The 20,843-nt window shown below is 48.2% G+C and overlaps 2 protein-coding genes across 2 annotated transcripts in view; both read right to left on the bottom strand.

Moving 5' to 3' along the window:
- The window catches only part of LOC126524570 (ras-related protein Rab-36-like), an 84,640-nt gene extending 82,309 nt beyond the window's left edge, over nucleotides 1-2,331 (bottom strand). Inside the window, exon 1 of the mRNA XM_050172875.3 lies at nucleotides 1,130-2,331. Within this exon, the coding sequence (XP_050028832.1) occupies nucleotides 1,130-1,174 (45 nt within the window). The 5' untranslated portion in view covers nucleotides 1,175-2,331. The remainder of the gene's footprint in view (nucleotides 1-1,129) is intronic.
- An 8,004-nt stretch (nucleotides 2,332-10,335) lies between these two features.
- LOC126524228 (uncharacterized) lies at nucleotides 10,336-14,918 on the bottom strand. Its single transcript, XM_050172563.1, has 2 exons — nucleotides 14,389-14,918; nucleotides 10,336-10,498 (listed from the first exon to the last, which is right to left on the bottom strand). Exons 1-2 carry the CDS (start codon nucleotides 14,916-14,918, stop codon nucleotides 10,336-10,338), a joined length of 693 nt encoding a protein of 230 aa, XP_050028520.1.
- Between the last annotated feature and the right edge of the window lie 5,925 nt (nucleotides 14,919-20,843).

Raw genomic sequence — 20,843 nt, 5'->3', positions numbered from 1 at the left:
GATCGTGTGGAGCGCCGCACAGAAGGCAAAAACGTGTTCTGTCATCTGCACGACCACTGCCAACGTTACTGTAAGCGTTATCCGAACCATACCCCGGCGATATCCGAACGTCCTCGCCGATATACAGTTTGTATTCTGAATGCAAATAAATAACCGCGGAGTATATGGTGAAGCTGGCAAAACATACGGCGTGCTCCTTTCTCTCGAGTCGTCGCGCTTCCCGAGAAGACGTAAATTAAAGTGGTGATGAACCAATTGCAAAAGCACGGTTTCTTCCTTTATTGTTTTCTTTTTGTCAGACCTGTTCCTAAAGCAACCTGTCATGTTATTTGTTCCAGTCAGAAGTTTGAAGACAACGAACGCTAGCATAAATGTATGGAACGTCATGCGAAGTAAAATAAAATAAAATAAAATAAATAACGGAACGGAGACCCACCACTGCTCTCCAAGAGAAGCCGCTATCTCAACGACAAACCTGGACCCTTCGTGTTCTTTATTCTTTTTTTTTCTGAAATAGCTTGTATAGAGGCGCATTGCAAGTTACAGCAATTGCAAGTTACTCATTCTTCTCAAGTTACCGCGAGTCTCAGTCGATGGTGGAAGACAAATATTTTCTACGACGCAGAAAGAGACGCTCAGGCGGAGCAAGAATCCCCAGACCAACGACGCCTGTTCTATTCTTACAAAACCTTTTCTTTTCTTTTTTCTTTTTTTTTTGTTATGGTCACTTACACAGCCCCAGTCTTTCCCAATAAGCTTTCAGGCCCGTCGCGGAGCCTCAGTGGTCTTGGCGTTGCATTGTCGACCCACGAGGTCCCGGACTCGGTTCTCGGTCTCGGTATACGGAGGCGTCGGCTACGGGCGTCTCTCACTACACGGTGTGGTCTCGGGACGTTAAACCCCAAGAATTAATTTTAATAAACCTTCAGTCGGCAATCGGCACTCGTGTCACTGTTGTTTCTTTTTTTCTTTTTTTCTTTTTTTTTGTCCATTTCTTTAGCTGTGGCTATCATTCGTCGCGCTTTCGTCGCAACTTGCCATTTTGTCAGTATATCTTTGCTTCATATTTTTTTTTTTTAGTTAATGAACGCATTGCAATTACGCGATGCCGTGGTTATAACTAACTCACCTGTGGGAAGTGCTCGATCCCGCTGCCCTCGCTGTCAATCCTCATTGGAGCGGCGTCGCCGACTGCCCCCGAGGCACCAGCGACACGCACAGCACACACGCAAGGTCACACCACTCGGGACGACCACGAGACCGGCGACTACTGTCAGGCTTTCTTTCTCTCTCGGTGCGACCGCAGCACTTTCGCCCTTTGGATCAGCGCGCGACCACAACACCGGCACCTCTGGCCCGCGGAAGCAAAACACGCACTGAAAGCGCGCTCATTTGTCGACTCCACTTTAAAAGGACGAAAGGGGGTTTTCCGCACCTGACCACGCACGCCGCGCGGTAGAGAGAGTGAGTTTGGAAAGAGAGAACTGAGGGGCGAGGGGAGACGCGAAGCGCGACGCACGTAACACGCCAAGTTCCTGCCCCTTGCTCAGCTGTTGCGCTCCTCCTGGTTATGATGACCTCCTGAGTCGTTCGTCGAAGGGATCAGAGTAGTCGGGGGCAGTCCGGCTGACTTCTGCCGGGGCAGGATGCGTCCGGCGGCGCGCTGCGCTGGGAAAACGCAAAGCGGCGGAGGTGGGTGAGCGGTTCGGTTGCACGAATTGTTCTACCTTCCACCTGCTGCGTCAGAAGAGACCATTTACTGATTCCGGAGCACCGGCAGCGGCGTCGTGACGCATAGCCCGCGGCCGTGGCGTCGTCCCCTTTCCCTCCCTTCAAGCGGATCGTCACGGTTCAAGCACCGCCGACAACAACGCCTAGCGTGGCTTGGGGTGCTGCCGGGCGGGGAACAACGCTCGCTCTCCGCTGATGCGGTTCGCCTCTGCTGCTGCTGACGCCCGCCCTCAGCCGACAACGCTAGAGGAGCAGAGCGTCGGGCACGCGAAGCTAAACAGCGCAACAAAAGGTTTAATTTTGGCCAGGAGGGCTCCCCCAGAACATCCGGCGGCGGTCCGGACCGCGCGGCATGCCCGCACGGCTTGGCACGGCACACGCCTTGACGGCGTCGGCAGAAAGAGAGCAGACGACGCCCTTCCTCGTCTGCTTTGGCCCGTTCTGTCTTTTCTTCGCCCCTTTAGCTTCGCCGGTTTGTTCGTCCGTTATTCTTCTTCGTTGCCGAGCTCTGGGACACATCACAGGCGACGTATTGAAAGGGGGCCCGTGCGAGCAAGCGTTCTTGAATAGCCGGTTCCTTCGCGCGCCAACGAGCACGCACACAACGGGTGCGCTTATTTCGGGCCTCGAGTGCGTAGGCAGGGCGAGCTGCGGGCCGAATGCGAAACCGCGGCCTGGCAGGCGCGCTTCACGCAAAGCACGCCGAAGCAGACGACGCCGTCTTCGCGTCTGCGGCGTTTCTACCGACTGTCTCACTAAGTTTCAAATTTGGACTGAGGGACTAATCGGTTTTACGAAATTACGGACACAGTACACTCTAGATATAGTATAGCGGTGTGCAGGGGAGTTTCGGTGCAGCGGCTAATTTGGCCACAATGCGCCTAAAACGAGGGGGTACACCTAAAAATGCATTTACTTTGATTTCGTGGAACAAAGTCATCCAAGGTCACGGAATTCAGCCTGCTTTATGGAAGTAGCAGGAACTTAGCCGACTTAGTGGTCAGCTTAGGGCAAACTGCGGCTCTGAAAATTAGTTTATTACGATGTCACGTTTACGCTATATATATAATTCGTCTGACTGTGTAGCGCGGCACTGCTTATTTTCTCTCGTTATTGATCCCGCTTTCTTGAAATACAGGCCGGGAGATGGCTCCTCAACTAGTGTTTCGCAGGGCTACGATGGCTACGATCTGCTGCGCATGTGGTCAGTCGTCTGGTGCTTGACGTCGCCGCAGCCGTAGTTACCGTATCTCTTGCGCGTCTGTATTTTCGACGCTGCCGCTGGAAGTCGACCCCAACAGGGATATATAGCGTCTGGACAGCGCGTTTTGGCACGCAATTTCGGCGGGACGAAAACGCACCCTACACGCTCAACGAAGAGATTGCCAGAGATGTGTACACGCTGTTCCTCCGACGTTCAATCGATGAGACGTCCCTGGAACCGAGGTCGATACGGTGAGTCAGAGTTTCCCGACGCTCGCGCACAAAAAGAAAATAGAAAGGTACCGGCAGCGTACTGTTGTGTCGACGTGCTATGTGGACCAGTGGTTGTTGCGCGTTGCGCCACACGGGGGCGCGCTCGAGCGATTCGGAGTGCGCGCGCACGCGTTGCTAATAACGTGCCCAAGGCCCTTCAGCCGGGTCGGCTTCCACCGTGCACCCCGATGTCCATGTTTTGAGCAAACGCACAGCCTCGTTTTCCTTCGCGGAAACAAAAGGGATGTGGAAAGAGGGAGCAAAAATTATGAAGCAGCTAAGGCTCATTCGCGCCGCAAAGTGCAACTGCGAAGGTCGCGGTACTATTAACATATAGACCACGTACGCGCGCGCGCTGAGACTGCTGTCTTGGAACGCGTGAGGAGAATTAACGCACCAAGCTGAAGGCGAGCGCAGCAATATTGTAGTCTCTCGACAACGTTTGCGACGTTGTTACCGCGGTTGTGAAAACAGGAAAACACAAAGAAAACAGCAGTGGCAGCTGTCGCGTTCCGTAAATTTGTGACTGCTTAGACTATAGACGAAATATTATTTATCGACTGTGTTTAACTGTCCCAAAAGCACGAACGTGGGCACGAAGCGAATAAGCGGCCTCTATTAGGTATGGGACAACGCATAGGTGCAGTGTTCGCGACTTCAAGTATTGGCGTTTGACAGAGCTTACAATTCCGAGGATGGGAAAAGTGTTTAAAATCTGAGGGGTTTGCTAAAGAAGCGGCACACAATTCAAGCAGTATCATTTGTCTCTGAAATTCGGGCCGCATGATAAAAGCATGTTGCCGCGGCATGATATGAATAGCCGGACCATTCGCTAACGCCCAGGTACTCGAGCCAATCTCATGAACGCTAAATGAGGGGTCAGTAATGATTTGAAAGCTCGAAACACTTGCGAGTCACCCGAGACAGTCAGGGGGAAAAAGGAGTACAAAATCAGAGAATACGTCACGGTCACTGCGGAAGTCATTATGAGGCTTTAATTACAGCTACAAAAGAATTCTTTCAGAAAGATGTGTACGAAGTCAGGAAGACGAAGAGAAAACGACCGGTCGAGAAATCTGCCTATCCTTGCTCAGTTCATCAGAAAGTGTGTGTACCACTGTGGCGTATTGGGTGTAAATCAAACGAGCTCTTCATTTATATTCCATCGTTTCGTTGGATCTGCGTTTTCTTTCTTCTGCGCGAAAAGAGCCCAAGTGCGGGAATATAGCTTGAAATTCGTGACGTCACGTCGACGACAGGGCACTGCAGTTTGAGGGCGCAACTCCAGATGTGGGATATATGTTTACTGCTCCATGTGAGACTTTGGGCTAGCCAAGCTGCCTGTGAGGAGGAAGAAACTTTTATTATAGAACCAGCACTTTATGATGACCGGGCCAAAGCCTGCCATGAGGGGACGTCGAGGGCTTGCCTCGCCGCCGCCTCACGTGCTGGGTCGCCCAGGTTTGGTCGTCGAGGGCGGAGCTCCGCAAAGCCTCACGCAACCTCGACGAGAGGGTCATGGTGTTAATGTGTGTGTACTGTGCTGGGCACTTCCACAATATGCGGAAGCGTAGCCGGGTGAATGCCACAGCACCGGCGGTTGGGGGTAGCGTAAACGTCTGGGAATATAAGGTGGAGGCGGGTGGGTGAAGGGTACGTGTTTGTTTGTAGCAGACGCAGGGTGGTAGCCTGTGCCCGGTTGAACTTGAGGTGAGGTGAGGGGAAGGTTCTGCGAGTGAGGTAAAATGCCTTAATGAGATCGTTATAAGTGGTCAGATTGTCCCTGGTGTGCAACCCGTCTCCAGTGACTCCGGCGCGGTTGACTAGGCCTCGCGCTATGGAGTGGGTGACCTCGTCGAGGTTGAGGAGGTGTGGGTGGACAGGGCCCGCATGGGCCGGGATCCATGTCAGCGAGATCGTGCTGTCTTTAGGGTGTGGTGCCTGGCAGAGGATGCGAAGAGCTTGAGCAGAAATGCGGCCTTTGCTGAAGTTAGTGACGGCTGATCGAGAGATGGCGTGACAGGTGGGACCTAGAGTGGCGAGGGCGGTGGCCACTTCTTCAGCAGTCTCGGCAGTGGGGGTAGTGACGCTGGAGGCGTGGTGTAGGACTCCATCGCGTGTGGCGACGGCCACAAATCGTGTGCCATGAGTATGTCGGGCTGCATCAACAAATGCGACGCCAGGTATGTGAGCAAGTGCTTTTATGATAGCTCCGGCCAGAGATTGGCGCCGGGCCCTGCTATATTCAGGGTGCATGTTTCTATAGGGATAGGGTCTGAGCTCGCAACACCCTTTCCGAACTCATTGAAGCCCAACAACGCTCTCAGCTTGAACGGCTCACCATTACTGAAACGGGACGCTTTATTCTATCCACGCTTGGCTTCACTTACCATCAGCAACAGGGCCCCAAATAATCGATCCCGACTGACATCTGTAGCTGGATCCACACAGACCCAAGCTGCCTACGAGCAATTTTTTTCCCCAGAAACTTGAGTAAACAAAATAAAGTCATTTCGGTGTAGCATATCAGCGCAACGAAATCAATCACCCAAGAAGGAAGTACTCGAGATAGCGCTTAGCCACTGAGCTATAACCATCGACAAGAGTAGCGGTGCGTCGTGAAGAACTTTCGTACCGTATCAAAGGAGAGATGACTGACCGGTGCTGTCATGTAGTTATATTTCTAATAGTGCGACCTGCATGCTTTTTTCTTTTCCAGTCCCTACTACCACATCTATTCTCCTGCATTGTTTTACTTTAGTCTATGTCTTTAGTCATCTTCTTCTATATTTCCTCTCTGTTTTCGTATCTTCAATTTACTTCATATATTATGCTTGTATACCCGCTTTCTTAAATATCAGGCATTCCAAGTGCCCCCATATGGGTCAGTTGCCAGCCTGCTTCTTCCTTTATATATTTTCCTCTCCACCCATAGCGTACGCATACGCTTCCAAACTGAATAAGCTTTTGTAGCCAGAAATCCGATTGAGCACTATGTAATGCGAAGCGTGGTCTTTTGGTAGCAAAATGGTACTGATGAACTGTAGTAATTATCTGAAGCGAAGTGTACACCGTAGGTTGTGAGGATGAAATGTTAAGAGAGAGAAACAAGCTTTATACATATGCTGGAGATGTTAGCCTAGCTGTTTGCCTGGCATGCTACTCGAGGTGCTGGGTGATGATTACGATATCTGAAATGTTTACCTGCCATTGGATTGTTAGGAACGATCATTACGCACAATTTGACCTGGTTAGAAGAGTATGTACAATTACACGGATCCGCATCGCTTGGCATAATTACTCAATATCCATCGGCTCTCTCAGTTTCTCTTCGACCGTGTCTTAACCGGTGACATCACTGGTAGTTCCACGGGTCAATTCACCGGTTAGGGCGGAGCAAACCCAATGTGCATCATTGCTGACGTCAATACACAGTTGTGAATTGAATTGAATTGAGTCCTGAGGCTGTTACGTGCCAAAACCCCGATTTCATTATGAGGCTCGCCATAGTGGAAGACTACGAATAACTTTGAGCATCAGGGGATCTCTAACGTGCCCCCAATGTACTCAACACGGCAATTTTGAATTTTGCCCCCATCGAAATGCGCCCGCCGCCGCGGCCGGGATTTAATCCCGCGACCTCGTGCTTAGCAGCGCATCACCGTATATAACCGCTAAGCCACCGCGGCGGGCATGGAGGAAGGAAACAAAATTGGACAGGCCCTGACGTCACGTTTTTGAAGCCGGAAATGCAGCCATGTTGGTGTGCCATCTCCCTCCGCGCCTCCAATCAGCTCGCAGGAGCAGACAGGCGGAAGCTTCGACCTTGCATTGCTACGAGTCGCCGAGCGTGTGCTGCCGACGCGCCTCAGAAAAGAGCCTACGAAACTTCTGTAACTGTTTTAGTGAAGCAGACGCGCTCCTGTGCTTTTCCGTGGCACGTTGAAGACGGACGACGAAGACCCACGCCATGATTACCTGAGTGTCTCCGTTTCTGAGTGACAAATGAAATTGGGCGGGGAATATCTCGAAAAAAAGGAAGAAATGACAAATAATCTGTCGCACAAATAGATGCACCAGACAAAGTCCACCAGCGCATACGCATTTAAAGATAATATCTCGCCTCAGGCTCATAGGTAGAAGGCCCCACAAAAGTGGGGAATATTCTATGAAAACGTTGAATGTAAGCTTGGGCACAATGACGTTTCCGCAGTATATAAAATATTTTTGTAGCCAGGAAAAAGTTAGAAGATAGAAAGGCGCTGTGACGTAAGAGTACCCGCATGGTGTTGATGTGCCCGCATATGTTCTCGCCAGAAATGTGCACTGAGCTTATACGCATCGAAAGGAGCACCAAGATATCTGGGTAGCAGATTTGTCCATACTACACGAGCATATTGAGTCGCCATACATTGCCGTTGATGAAACCAAGGACCTCAGATTTTTGACCAATTTTTCTGGGCACTAGAAGCCATACGGAATTTTTCGCTCAATGATAGAACTTTGTCAATTCTCGGTTTACTGGAGCAGAAAAAGGCAAGACCATCTGCTTGAGCCAATACTTCGAGTTCGTTGCCCAAAATGTTAAAACCATGAACATTACTGCACTTTAGAATGTTTATACACAATAACTCTTAATAAAGGGTAATTAGAAGTGGCGATAACGGACAACCCTGTTTTACCGAGGAAAGAATAACACCGGCTCAGATAGATTACCATTAACAATGATACTGGCAGAACAGTTATTGCAGCACACGCGAAAACCTTTGTAAACGACGGAGCCAACAAATGACGTGTTCTAAAACTTTCAAAAGGTAGGTGTGGTTGACTCGGTCAAATGCTTTTGCAATCTTTGATTGCAAAGAATTGATCCTTGATTGATTGCGAGCTTTCGCAATCAACCTGAAGCAGTGCAAAGTGGTCATAGTGGGATGAGCAATACTGAAGAGCTTGTTCGGACTAGATGTATGGAGCGGCCTTTTAATCCGCTAGCCTGGTGAGGTCAAATAAACAATGACATTGCATACTGAAGTCGATTAGATAAGATTTTGCATAAATTTTGTAGTCTACATTCGCCAGTGTAATAGGTATATAGCCTTCTACAGACCATAATTTTTCTTTTGTAACTACTTTTAGGGATTAAGATAACATTATTTTTGGTAAGTGATCATGGTAGGCAAGCTTCATCAAAACTAGCAGTAAACACTTCAAGTAGAACATGCCTTAATGTAAAATTAGAGGCTTCATAAAATTATCCAGAGATTCCATCAGGACCTGGTGTATTTGGAAAGCGGTAACTGTGATCAACGGCAAGTTCTATTTCCTGTCCTCATCATCTGAGAAAATGTTCATCTAGGGAGTTCACTAGCCAGAACATAAGGATCTGGCGTGTGAGTAGAGCTGGACAGTGCTGTACAATATCTTTGAAATTCCTTGATGATATCTTTCGTGTATGTGACAAGCGCGATATTAGCATACATATCTGTGATATGCTTGGAATTTGTATGTCAATGCTCATCAAGCAGCGCCAGGTGCGTTCGTACTTCAGAGTACAAGGTACGGGCTGTGCGTGAGCGAATAGGAGCACGATTTGTAACGTTCAGCATCGCGCCCTTGAACATGGCGTCTAACAAGGGTTATTTTGTTTATATATGCCCCCGACATTTCTTATTCCACCTCATAAAGGTTATAAAAACATTCCCGCAACATCTTTTTCTTGATACTTTTTGAAATACGACTTGATAGAGCTAATTTTGATTTTCGCTATGTCTCCAATTTGCAGTCCAAACATTTCCCAAGTTGCAAATGAGTGTAAATTCATAGAAAAGCTAGATATTAGCAATTAGCGTACTCGAGATACAAAGTCTTTCTCGCTAATTAGGCTTATATTAAGCTTCCATGCATAGTGTCCAGTTCGGCTTGAATTTAGTGTGACCATTACCACCAAACCGGGCAGCCGCCATGCAGAGATCAGAGAATCAAATAGGCTCCACTTTACATAAAATCCGCCAATTTAAGTGCGCTGAAGGAAAACATTTGCGATCCAAACAAGCACGGTAATGCCCTCGGAAATGTGTGTAGGAGTACAAACTCCTAGCACAAGACCAGGTATCAATAGGGCCAGCTTTATCAGTGATGCTAGTTAGTACTTCATCACTTCTATCCCCCCTACTAACTGGCTGCAGCATGGTCCGATGGATTCCATACACAAGTGGAGTCTCCCATGAGAACGACAGAGCGATCGCATTCTAGCAAGTTAGCCATAGCTTCTAAAGACTTAATTCGATTACCTTCATCATTGAAAGCATAAACATTAACTACATGCCACAGTACAGCATGCAACTGAAAATCGCAACTTATGAAGCGGCCTTAGCTGTCCATGTTATAACTAAGATCCGAAAAAGGAAGATTTCTCTTTTTAAAAAAGCAACTCGCGGAAAGGCTATGGAGTGCAATACGATAAGTAATATGGGAGGAGAGGTTGCAGGGCACTGCGGGTCATCTCATCGCTCTCTAACTTTGTCTCCTGAATGGCGACAAAGTCCAAGCGGTCATGACATAGTAAACGGCGCAGCTGTGCCTGCTTCTGTCGAGATCTCAGCTCCCGTACATTCAACGTTGCAAAGCTAAGTTGCTTTGGCAGCGCAATGGTGACTGACCATTCTTTTAGGCATGTTGCATCGAGGTTGGTGACGCCTCTCGAGGGGTGACACCTAGGCTTCTTGACGTTGATCGCCGAGAGCCTCCCATCTTAGACGCTTTACGACAAGGTCCTTTGCAAGCAAAGGTCGTTGCCTTCCGTCTTCTCCCCTGACCTTGTCCGATACAACGCACGGCGATTTGCCACCGCACCACCATCAGGCGCTCCTGCAGTAGAATGCTCGTTAGGCTGTAGCCCTGTAGACCAAGTGCTGGAACGGTAAAGGCACACACATCACAACTTTCTTGTAGAGCAAGCGATTACACGGTAAAGGCAACTTTATCACAACTTTATCGTGGGGCGGTAAAACACTGTAAAAGCATCCACTACATTTTTCCTAGAACCGTGGAAGGGCACTGTCTGCATAGCTTCAGTAGGTTCCTCTTGCGGTGGTGTATCCTATTGAAGCGCAGTTGGTGTAACTCCGCTTACTTGCTGCTTAGACAACGGTGATGTGCCTTGAGCCACGTCTGATGTCGTTGATCCGATGGCTTCTGCAGTTGAATAGCCTCCTGTTGCGGCGATGACTTCTGTCGCGTCCATGAGATGTTCTTGGACCACCGCATCAGGAGGACTCCTGCCATGCTGGAGCTTGTCAGCATACGTTAAAGCACATATCTCAGCTGAGTGCCCAAATCGGCGTCAATTACCGCAAGGAGACGTACGACACTGACGGCGTTTGCTTCCCACTTTATTACAGCGAAGACACAGTGCTGGTCTTCCGGGTATTGAAACGACACATCGTATACCTCATACTGTAAAAAGATGTGGGACATCGCTGACAGAGACTGCCCCAAGCCCATGGCGGTAGAGCCTATTCCACACCCTTCCCTTTCCTCGTGGGAGACCGCTTTTCGGGCCACTTTCTCGGAGGGCCAGGTCTGGCTGGTGGACCGTGCTTGCGTAGCGATGTCGGCCAGGGGGCTCCCGAACGTCTAGGGGCCCAACCACATTTAAATAGATCCAATAAAGTTTTATCCATCCATCCATCCCACCATCATTCAATGATAGCGCGACGTCCCGGTTCAAAGTCCGCGTGTCTTCCATGTCTGCAACATTCCAATTTTCAATCTTGATGGGCGTAACTTTCCCATCTTCTAAATGGTCAGAAAGCCACAGGAGCTTCATTTTCATGACTTTTCGCTCGCGGTCTGTCATTAGGTAGCGCCGGATTTCAACTAAGAGCTTTTCATGGTTCACAGGTTTTGTTTTTGCCGCAGTGGTTTTGCAGCTCACCATCCAAACATGTGATATATGAAACTTTCCGATACACCTGATCTCGTTATGGTCAATCGTGTTGCGTAGAGTATCTCTGAAATCTTGGACACGGTATGGACGTCCAGCAAGGTCAGCATGGAGAAAGATAGAATTCAGTGCAAGCTTACCCGTAGGTAGAGGGGTTAGCATGGTCCGGTAGCCATTACTACTGAATGACGCCTCAATAGTACCTCGGCCCAAGGCCGAGTGATCCTTTTCGGTGGAGAGCGTTTTTGGTGGAGAAGACGCCGTTTCGAACACCTGTGCTTTCTGATGGGCTAAGGACCCACGCTTGCAGAAGGAGAATATATCTGAGCAATATGAATGCGTTGTGCCGGCACCACAAAACATATCAAAGGAGAACAGTTTCTATTAAGGCTTTGTTGGAAGATTTGGTGCGGGTAGAATAACATTCATCTCTAGGACCACACGTAGACCCAACTTAGGGCAGTGCATGTACAGCCCATATCACAAGTTGGTTGCAGCACCGCGAAAGCTCGCCGGATTTCAACCAATCAGGAAGGCGAGCTCCTCCGTGTTGTCTTAGACTGCGCTCCGTTTGAGCCGTGGCCTAATTGGTTGAACATTCGTACCGCAAGATCGTGCAACTCGTAGCGGACACAAGTTCTAATCCGGATAGGTCTAGCCCAAACCTTTTTCTACGGTTTTTTACGTTAATATTTTGTCTCTGCGAAACGCCAAATACCGCACTGTTTTAATAGTACTTTTGTTCGTTTGCGTTCTGTCCGCGACCTGCGATTGCTCCTCACGGAAGCCGATAAAAACATGGAAAGGTAGCCCCCTTCTTGTAATGTTGCTTGTGTTTATATGGGTATTATGTCATTTTACAGCGAAACTTTTTATGTCTCACACCTCTGGATTTTTTCCTGGCGTGGTCTCTCAGCAGAATACGCTATTCAGCAAAGCGAACTTTCTCGCGAGTGCCTTGTAGCTCATAATCTTTCCCCCTCAAAAAATCATTGTGCAAGAGGACTCACCAATATTCGCCAAGTGCAAGTGTGAAGAGACCATCAGTCACCTTCTGTGCCACTGTTCTCGCTTTGATAATCAACGTCAGACTCTCCAGTGTGCCTTGAATAGACTGGATGACAGGCCATTTACGGAAGCAAAGATCTTGGGAGCCTGGCCTCACAGTTCATTAGTCCAGAATGCAGTTCGAGCGCTTTTTCACTACCTGAAGGCAACAGACTTGAGTGCCCGACTATAGACATCCTACATCTTAGTGCATGTGAAAGTACGGTATATACTCATCTTTTCTCTCTCTCTCTCTTTCACTCCCCATTCCCCTCCCTACGTGTAGGGTAGCAAACTGGACTCAGTCTGGTTAACCTCCCTGCCTCTCCTGCTTCCTCTCTCTCTCTCTCTCTCTCATTGTGCAAGAGCCCGCTAAGACGACTCTAACATTACGCCGAGTTTCATTTACTCGTCATGCTTATTTAGTTTATCGTGGAGTTGTAAACGTTTCGGAATTCCCGTCTGCCATCAATACCTGGGCTTTTACGGGAAAAGCAAGGTTACAAAAGACGGCTGTAACTCGTGCTTCACCGAAATTATTCCAAAACAAATTTTGTGACGTTTGACTGCTCAGACGACTACATAACCATGAGGATGTTTATCTGAGCCGGTGTCACGGGTAATTATCAGTTGCAGTTGTGATGCAAATAAAATGCTGCCTCCGCTGCCACGTTCCAGCAGCATCACAAAGCCACCATGAAACGGACATACCCATGTTTTCGAGATGCCTCTTTATTGCACAAGTACGTTTATTCAGCAACCATCACCACGTCCCGGCGCAAAACAAAAAAAGACAAAGAAAAATACGACAGAGGTCTAACATATGCAGATATGTAGAGCGCCTGGCTGGACAGGTTTTCATTTGTGTACTTCAGAAAGATACACATAAAATACACAGGCTCGTTTGAGAAAGTTGTCTGTATTATTTATATGTGGTCTGCAGGGCGGCCCACTTATTGCACAAACAGTAGTTTAAGAACCGCCAGCTTCGGTCATTGCGGATTAGCACATTTGCAGTACTTGCGGTAATACACATAAATTCTATCCGCACAGAAACAGCCAAATCAAAATACGAGGGCGAATCAGAAAGTCTTTGTCCCTATTTTTTTATTAGCCAAAATAAGTTACATACAGGTAATTACAAATATACGTATATTCTAGGTACCTCGAAATTTTTTTCCACATAGCCCTCGCACCGGTTCAGATATTTCTCCCATCTCAGCTCTAAATTTCACATGCCGCTGGGGTATAATTCGTCTGGCTGGCTGTGGAACCAACGTCGGACTGCTGTCTTGGCTTCACCGTTGCACGTGAATCGCTGTCCTGCCAGGAACTTCTTGAGCGCACCGAAAATGTGGAAATCGCTAGGGGCGAGATCCGGACTGTATGGTGGATGGTCCACTCCCTCCCAGTTGCTGTCGTCAGTCAGCGATGCACGCGGCCTCCCCGAACACTCACTGCATGCTAGTCTTCACAGCCTTTTGCGAACTCACAACACCGCCGCCTCGCACTTCTCAAAGCAAGTCACCTTTTCCATACGTGGGCTGCATTTCCCTGTTGATTTCGGTGGGCGTTCGTCCCTTGCTTCATAGAAAACTTCGTTGCTCGCACGCCGTCACCGTGGGGAGCACAACCGCCACTGACAGCAGCGCCGTTCCTCGAAGCTACCGGCAGATAGACCTAGGCTGGTCCAAGAAAGTTCCATCGCTGGGAATGGATATGTTGACTTCGCATTTACAGCCGTAATTTGGCTAAGAAAATAGGGGCAAAGACTCTCCGATTAGCCCTCGTATGTAAAACAAGAAAACCACCCCCAAAATTAGAAATGCACATTCAAGGTATTTTTGCTACTTCACATGATGGTCCCGAACGTAACCAATTTTCACGTAAACGTTTGACAAAGCCCATAAAATGGCCTCATACCTAATGTCGTGCTCATGCAACATCCTGTCATGGCCCCTGGTTGAGCTATCAAGCAAATTTGTTCGACAACTGCCAAGCCACAGCAAAAAGAAAATTTATGAGCTACAGCTGCATAACGTACTGCATAGCCCTCCAGAACGGAACGCCTCACCGGACAGGTATAGTTTCGCACCTTAGGCACACTTAAAAAAGACACTCGTAAAATGCACCCAATACCCACAGAACGCACAGTCTGTCTTGTTGAAGGCCATAACAGGGGCTCGCACCCGAGGTCGTCTTCATCAGCAGAGATTGTCCCATCACTACTCATTGTGTCCTCTCCGAGGTTCACCAGCACTAGTTCCAGACTGTCAACAACATCATCAAAGATGCGATCCACTCTGGTCATCGAGTCTTCTTCGTCTAGAGCGGGCTGTACGTACCTCGTCCACTTCTCTGTACTCACTTGCTGCATCCCCCTACATGCCAGCGGCTCCACGCCTTGTATCTTGAATGCCTTGTTTTCCCTGGCCACGAAACTTTTGACGTCACCCCATGCGAGCTTTATCGGATTCAGTTGCCAGTGATAGAGTGGCAAGTGCACAACGAGGCGGCCCGATGCTGCAGCGATACAGTCCACTCGGTATTGGTCTCCACCCGTGTTAGTGTTTTCGACGAGCTTCATGAGCTCAGCCTTTACCATGTCCTGGCCATACGCAACACCCTTTGCAGAAAGCCAGTCCTGTATTTTCTTTGTCGGGCTTCTCATTCGCGGCTCCTTTTCCTGCTTCACGGCGTGATAAGGTGCATTCTCCATGACCATAACACTTCCAGGTGGCATAAAAGAGTGCAATTTGTCAGTAAACCACTTTTCGTAGTGCTCTCCATTCATCTCCTTCTGATAATCGCGTGAGCTTTCCTTTGCGCGAAACACTTCCCCTGCACCTTCAACAAAGCCATTTTCATTGCCGCAGTGGGTCGCAATAAGCTTGCCGCCTTTGCCACTGGGGTTTCGAGCCGATTGACGCGCCTTATGCAGGGTATCTACGGTTTCGTCAGCCTACACTTGACTACTCGTGCGGCCAGCGTTCACCCACGTTTCGTCGGTGTAAAAAATCTAACTTGATGTCGCAACTCCGCAATCTGGCGCAGATAGCGGTGACGGGAGTGCACAATCTGCGTCGCTTCGATGAGCAGTGCGCTCCGAGACCGCTCCTTGTACCGGAAGCCAAGCTTCTTCGACATACTGTGCATAGCTACCGTCGATACGAATGTCAGCTCGTTGTCCCCTTCAAAGTATAGCGCGTCAGCTCGGCCACAGCGGGCATCTGGTTTCTCCGGAAAAAGTTGTGCACGACTCTTCGCAACAGCCCCAGACCGAAGTCGTCCAGCTTATTTTTGCGCTCACGACCTCTTCCACCAGAACGCTACTTCGGTGTCGATTCTCTGCCCGCCATTTCTTTTTCCCACTCCCACTCGTATACATTCGTATACATTCGTATACCCACTCGTATACCACTCGTGTCCGCTCCCTCACCTTCGTGAGTTGTGCTGTCCTCTTGAACAGAAAAATCATGCTGGCCCTTTCGCCGCAGTGATTGCGAAGCGATTCTAAAATGTTTAAAGCTACCGATTTCGCCTCTGTCGGGAAAGATTGCACGTTAGAAGAACGGCGTGCACAAGACACGACTGCTTCGGCGGACGCCATGTTTGCTAATGACGGCGTAATACTGTGCAGGAAGTCTCCGCTTCGTTCTTTCGCGCTTGCTACGTACGTTGGTTTAACTGCGTCCAAAAAGAAGCTGAACAATAGGCTCAAATCAGTGCGGCACCCGTGGATTGATTTCCGGCATACTTGCAACATTATAGTGGAATGTGCAAGGTACTATCTTCAATGGTATTGGCGGAAAGTAAAAAACAAATTTCAATACTAAAGCAATGGGGCTTAAAATAATCAACATGCTAGTGGGTCTTAAATTACACCAATACGGACAACAATACCTATTGTAGTGATCAGACCAAGGAATAGAACCTGCAATGAGCGCACAATTTGACGCTGCGCCTTGACACCGCCGCCGCCGCGCGTTCTTCCACGAGAGGGAACGGATAACGAGCGCGCGCTGCCGCAGCTGAAATACTCAATTTAGACGTATATCGTTTCAGCAACAACAATGGCACAAGGTGTCTAGTTAATATTTTACGTTCTACTCATCCAATCTATACTAAGCATTTACAATGATTAAAAGAAATGCGACTACCTTTTATAGAAAACAGTGAACCTTATATCAACCTGTGAAATATAGAGAAGTAAGATTGGGTTAAAGCACAATAATCCTGCTGTATGGACAAGCATTTTTTTTTTCACATTTTCACATTAACGCCGTCGTTGCGCAATAGCACAGTCGCAATGTTGGCGCGACGGGCTCTGATCTTCAGTTGAATCATTTCAATCACCAATGGTAGGCGAACATTCGCGTTTTTAAATGCCCAAGCATTTTCTATGCCTGCCCACTGAGGAAACCCGACCGTCCGACCGTCTGTCACGTAAGACGAATCACTATAAAGAAATTAATGTGTCATGTATAGAATAAGTTCGGTAGGAAAGCCGTAAGCGGTGATCAGTTTCGAACACCGACGACCGCACGCTCAGAAGCCGTGTGTCTTAGCCACTGGGCCAAACACCCACGCTTGCAGAAAGTGAACATATCTGCACCATATGAATGCGTTGCACCGGCGGTACAAAAGTCAGAGGAGAACAGTTTCTATGAAGGCTTTGTTGAAAGATTTGGTGATGGTGGAATAAAAGCCATCTTTAGGACCACATGTAGAGCCGGCTTGGAGCATTGTAGACATCAGGAAAATCCCGATTTTGCGAAGATCTGTTGCAAAACACGCCACATCCCCGATGCATTTCGGTGGTTGCGGGATGCGCCTTCCTTTCGCGCGTTCCTTCGCCGACCGAATGGCACTAATATTTGAGGTTTCATGCGCTTCACGTCGCGCATGGTTTGCTGTAAGGGTAGCTCTCCCGCCGTCACCAACAGTACGAGTAGTAAACTCACTTATTTTCTCATGGTTCTGGCTAAACAAGTCGCAATACGTAGCGCAGCAATTCTTGCGTCTGCCAAAATCCAACGGAGGATGGAGCTTGCCGTGCATAGTTACATTCGGTACGCACTAAGAGTACATGTGATCTACTTGATGATGATGAGTACCCTGGTAGGCCACTGCTCCTTTATTGGCTGGGCCATTACCGTCGAACGCTTATGCCGCAGAGTACAGGCAACTTGCTTCCGACGGCGGTAACGCCAGCACCGCAGTATGCGGGGGCTGCGCGCTTGCAAAGCTTGCTTGTACAACTAAGAATTACAAAGTGGCGTGCGACACCAGTTTCCAGGCTTTGTGAAATGTTGTGTGAGACAGCTGTACCTCCACGGACAGCTACTACACAAACATGGACAGCTGTGCTTTCACCTGATTTGCCCTCTCAAGTGAAGGATTTTCATTGGCAATATCAGTGGGGCATTCTACCTACAAGAGACAGGCTTGAACGCTGGCATATGGTAGCGAATGATAGATGCATATATTGCGCACAAACAGAGACCAACGCGCATGTAGTAAAGGACTGCGTTTTAGCACGCACCTTCTGGAAGCTAGTTGCAAGAATGTTCGGAATATCCATCGTGCGGCCACCACAGCGCCGAGATCGGTTTGCGAGTCTCGTCTACTACAGCGCCAGCTACGTTTTGTGGTGCTTCCGTAACATCGCAGAACGATCTCGGCAGTCAAATAGAGCAATGTACCCCAGCATGCGGAAACTACGGGTGATAGTATGGGGTCATCTTGAAGAACAGTTGTTCAAACTCGGTGAAGCCGAGTTTCTTCGCCGCTGGTCTACGCGGTACATAACCGTCTCCCGAGGCAAAGTCTTTCTACAGCCAGAATAATGCTCAATTCTGTTGCCTGATTTCAGACTGTATCTGTATGTGCCCCGGGTACCTTTCATAAATTCGAGGCTGACAATAATGCTTTTGCGTGGATGCGGTAATGAGTTTTGTTGTTGTTGTTGTTGTTGTTGTGTGTGGCAAAGCCAGTGTCAAGTAGACACCATTTATTATTTCATTTGTTAATCTGTTTTGTTTACATCAAGTATGATGTATTACATGTGATGTACTTTATATTGTACTTTTCGTTCATACCACAGTTGTAAGCGTGCCTACGGGTGAATAAATTTCCTTGTCAGCAACACCGACAGGTAAGCAATGAATGAGTCGATAAACAGTGGTGAGGGGGTACATGGGTTTTCATGGTTGACAATGGTTCGACGCGGATAAGGTCCTAAAGAGCGATAAGAGCTTAGGTTGGTCGGAGCAAATATGATAAGCTTAAGAAGCACCGATAAGGGTTGATTAGGGTCAGAGCAAGTCCGGTAAGGCTGATAAAGACCGATAAGAGCTTATAAGGATCAGATCGATTGCGATAAGGTTGCTACCTACCATTAAGAGTTGATAAGGCTCGTATCGAGTTCAATAAGGTTGATAACACCCGATAAGGGTCAGATCTAGTCCGATAAGATTGATAACGACCGATAAGAATTTATGCTGGTCGGATCAGGTTTAATAACATTGATAATGACACCAGGCTATGTGGAGATGAGCAATTGGCACAACGCTTTCGCATACTTAGGCAACTCCCAGAGGAGTTTCTGCGTGAATTTTTCTAACTAATGTTTTCCCGTGCTTATTCCCCTTAGGATGATCTGTCCAACTTTCTTCATCATTATCCTCTAGCATTATCTTCAAATTCAGCGTTATTGTCACCTTACAGCAAAACAATTACGTCAGGAACTCCACAGGAGTTGTTCAGTATGTGTAAGCATTGTGCCACTTGTTCATCTCCATGCAACCCACTGTCATTATTTGGTCAAAGTTGATCCGACCAGTGTAAACCCTTATCGGCCGTTATCAACTTTATCGCATTTGATACGATGATAATTAACCCTTATGTGTCCTTATCAACCTTACCGGACATTGTCCCACCGTTATCGGTTCTTATCAACGTTATCCGAGTTAATCCAACCCTTATAAACCTTATCGGACGTTATCCGACCGTTATCGGTTCTTATCAACGTTATCCGATGTAATCCGACCCTTATCAACCTTATCAGAATTTATCCGACCATTATAAGCCCTCATCACATTTTAGCACTTTATCCATCCGCGTCGAACCATTATCAACCGTGATCAAACCCGTATAACCCCACATCACTCTTTACCAGCCTTGTTAAATCATTGATTGCTTATCTGTCTGTGCTGCGCCACGTGAAGCACGCGAGCCCTCAGAGGTCGGTGGCATTTCGGTCGATGAGCGAACGCGCCAACGGAAGGCGCATCCGGCGACTACCGAAACGCATCGGCGATGTGGCGCGTTTGGCATTACATTTCCGCAAAACCGGAATTTTCCTGATGTCTACAATGCTCCAAGTCGGCTGTATGTCTGGTTTTTATCCCACCATCACCAAATCTTTCAACGAAGCTTTCATGGGAACTGTTCTTCTTAGGCTTTCGTACCGCCCGAGCGACGCATCCGTATGGTTCAGATATATTCACCTTCTGCAAGCCTGGGGATTTAGCCCGTTTAACCCAGGAGGTAAGACACTCGGCTTCTGAGCGCGCTGTCGTAGGTGTTGGAAACTCACCACCGCCTACAGCTTTCTTCACGAACTCCTATATTTAACGCCAAAGCGTTAAGGGCGACGCGTCGCAGAAAATCCGGTGTCGGTGTCGGCGTCGCCGACCAAGAAAATCATGTCGAACTACGCATCCCGATCCACGCAAGCCCTCCGCGGGGCGCTAAGGCGTTTCTGAACTAACTGCCTTTCTCAAAGTAAAATACGTCCGAAAATTCGGATAGTATGACTTACCCACAACCTAGACATGATAGCGTCGGATTGTAATTTGAATATCCCAGAAAACATAATTCTGTTACGCGGAACCTCAAACAAAAACCCCTTTTAACGCGATAGCGTTTTTCAGGTACCGTTAGAAGTCTGTCTTAGTAGGAGTGGCGCGGCGTGCCGGATTTCTTGCAACATCATCGAAAAAAGGACCACAAAGCTCGCCTTCACCACCAGCGTTTCCAGGAAAACATTAACGTTACATAAGCTGCAGTTGCCGGGAAATGCGAGAAGCAGCCAAGGTTCTTTCAATGCTATCGCATTCCACTCTTAAAGGCGAAGCTTAAGCGTCCTCCGAATTGTTTGATACAGTAATTGCTTTAGAGTGATTCGTCTTACGTGACAGACGATCGGACGGACGGGCTTTCTCGTTGGGTAGGCATAGAAAGTGCTTGCGCATTTAAAAACACGCATGTTTGCCTACAACTGGCGATTGAACTGTTGACCATACGGCAACGCACAGTTCAGAGTCGGTCGCGCAGACATAGCCACTGTGCTAGAGAGCCTCCGTAAACTGTGCTATTGCGCCGCGGCGAATGAGAAAAATTGGTTGTCGATACTGAGGCGTATAGTTCGGCCTTAACTGAGTCTTGCTTCCCTGTATTTCAGAGTTTAGTATAAGGTTCACTGCTTCTTATACATTGTTGTCGCATGTCCTTTAACCATTGTAAAACCTTAGCAGTTCGGATAAGTGGAATCTAAAAGGTTATAAAAAAAGAAACCTTGCGTCATTATTTTTGCTGAGACGACAGACGTCTAAATTGGGGTTTGAGCCAGGCCCCGCAC

Source organism: Dermacentor andersoni, chromosome 3 (assembly GCF_023375885.2).
Source record: "Dermacentor andersoni chromosome 3, qqDerAnde1_hic_scaffold, whole genome shotgun sequence".
Lineage (NCBI taxonomy): Eukaryota > Metazoa > Arthropoda > Arachnida > Ixodida > Ixodidae > Dermacentor > Dermacentor andersoni.
The sequence above is the reverse complement of the archived record's forward strand: the minus strand, read 5'-3'. Positions and strand labels throughout refer to the sequence as shown.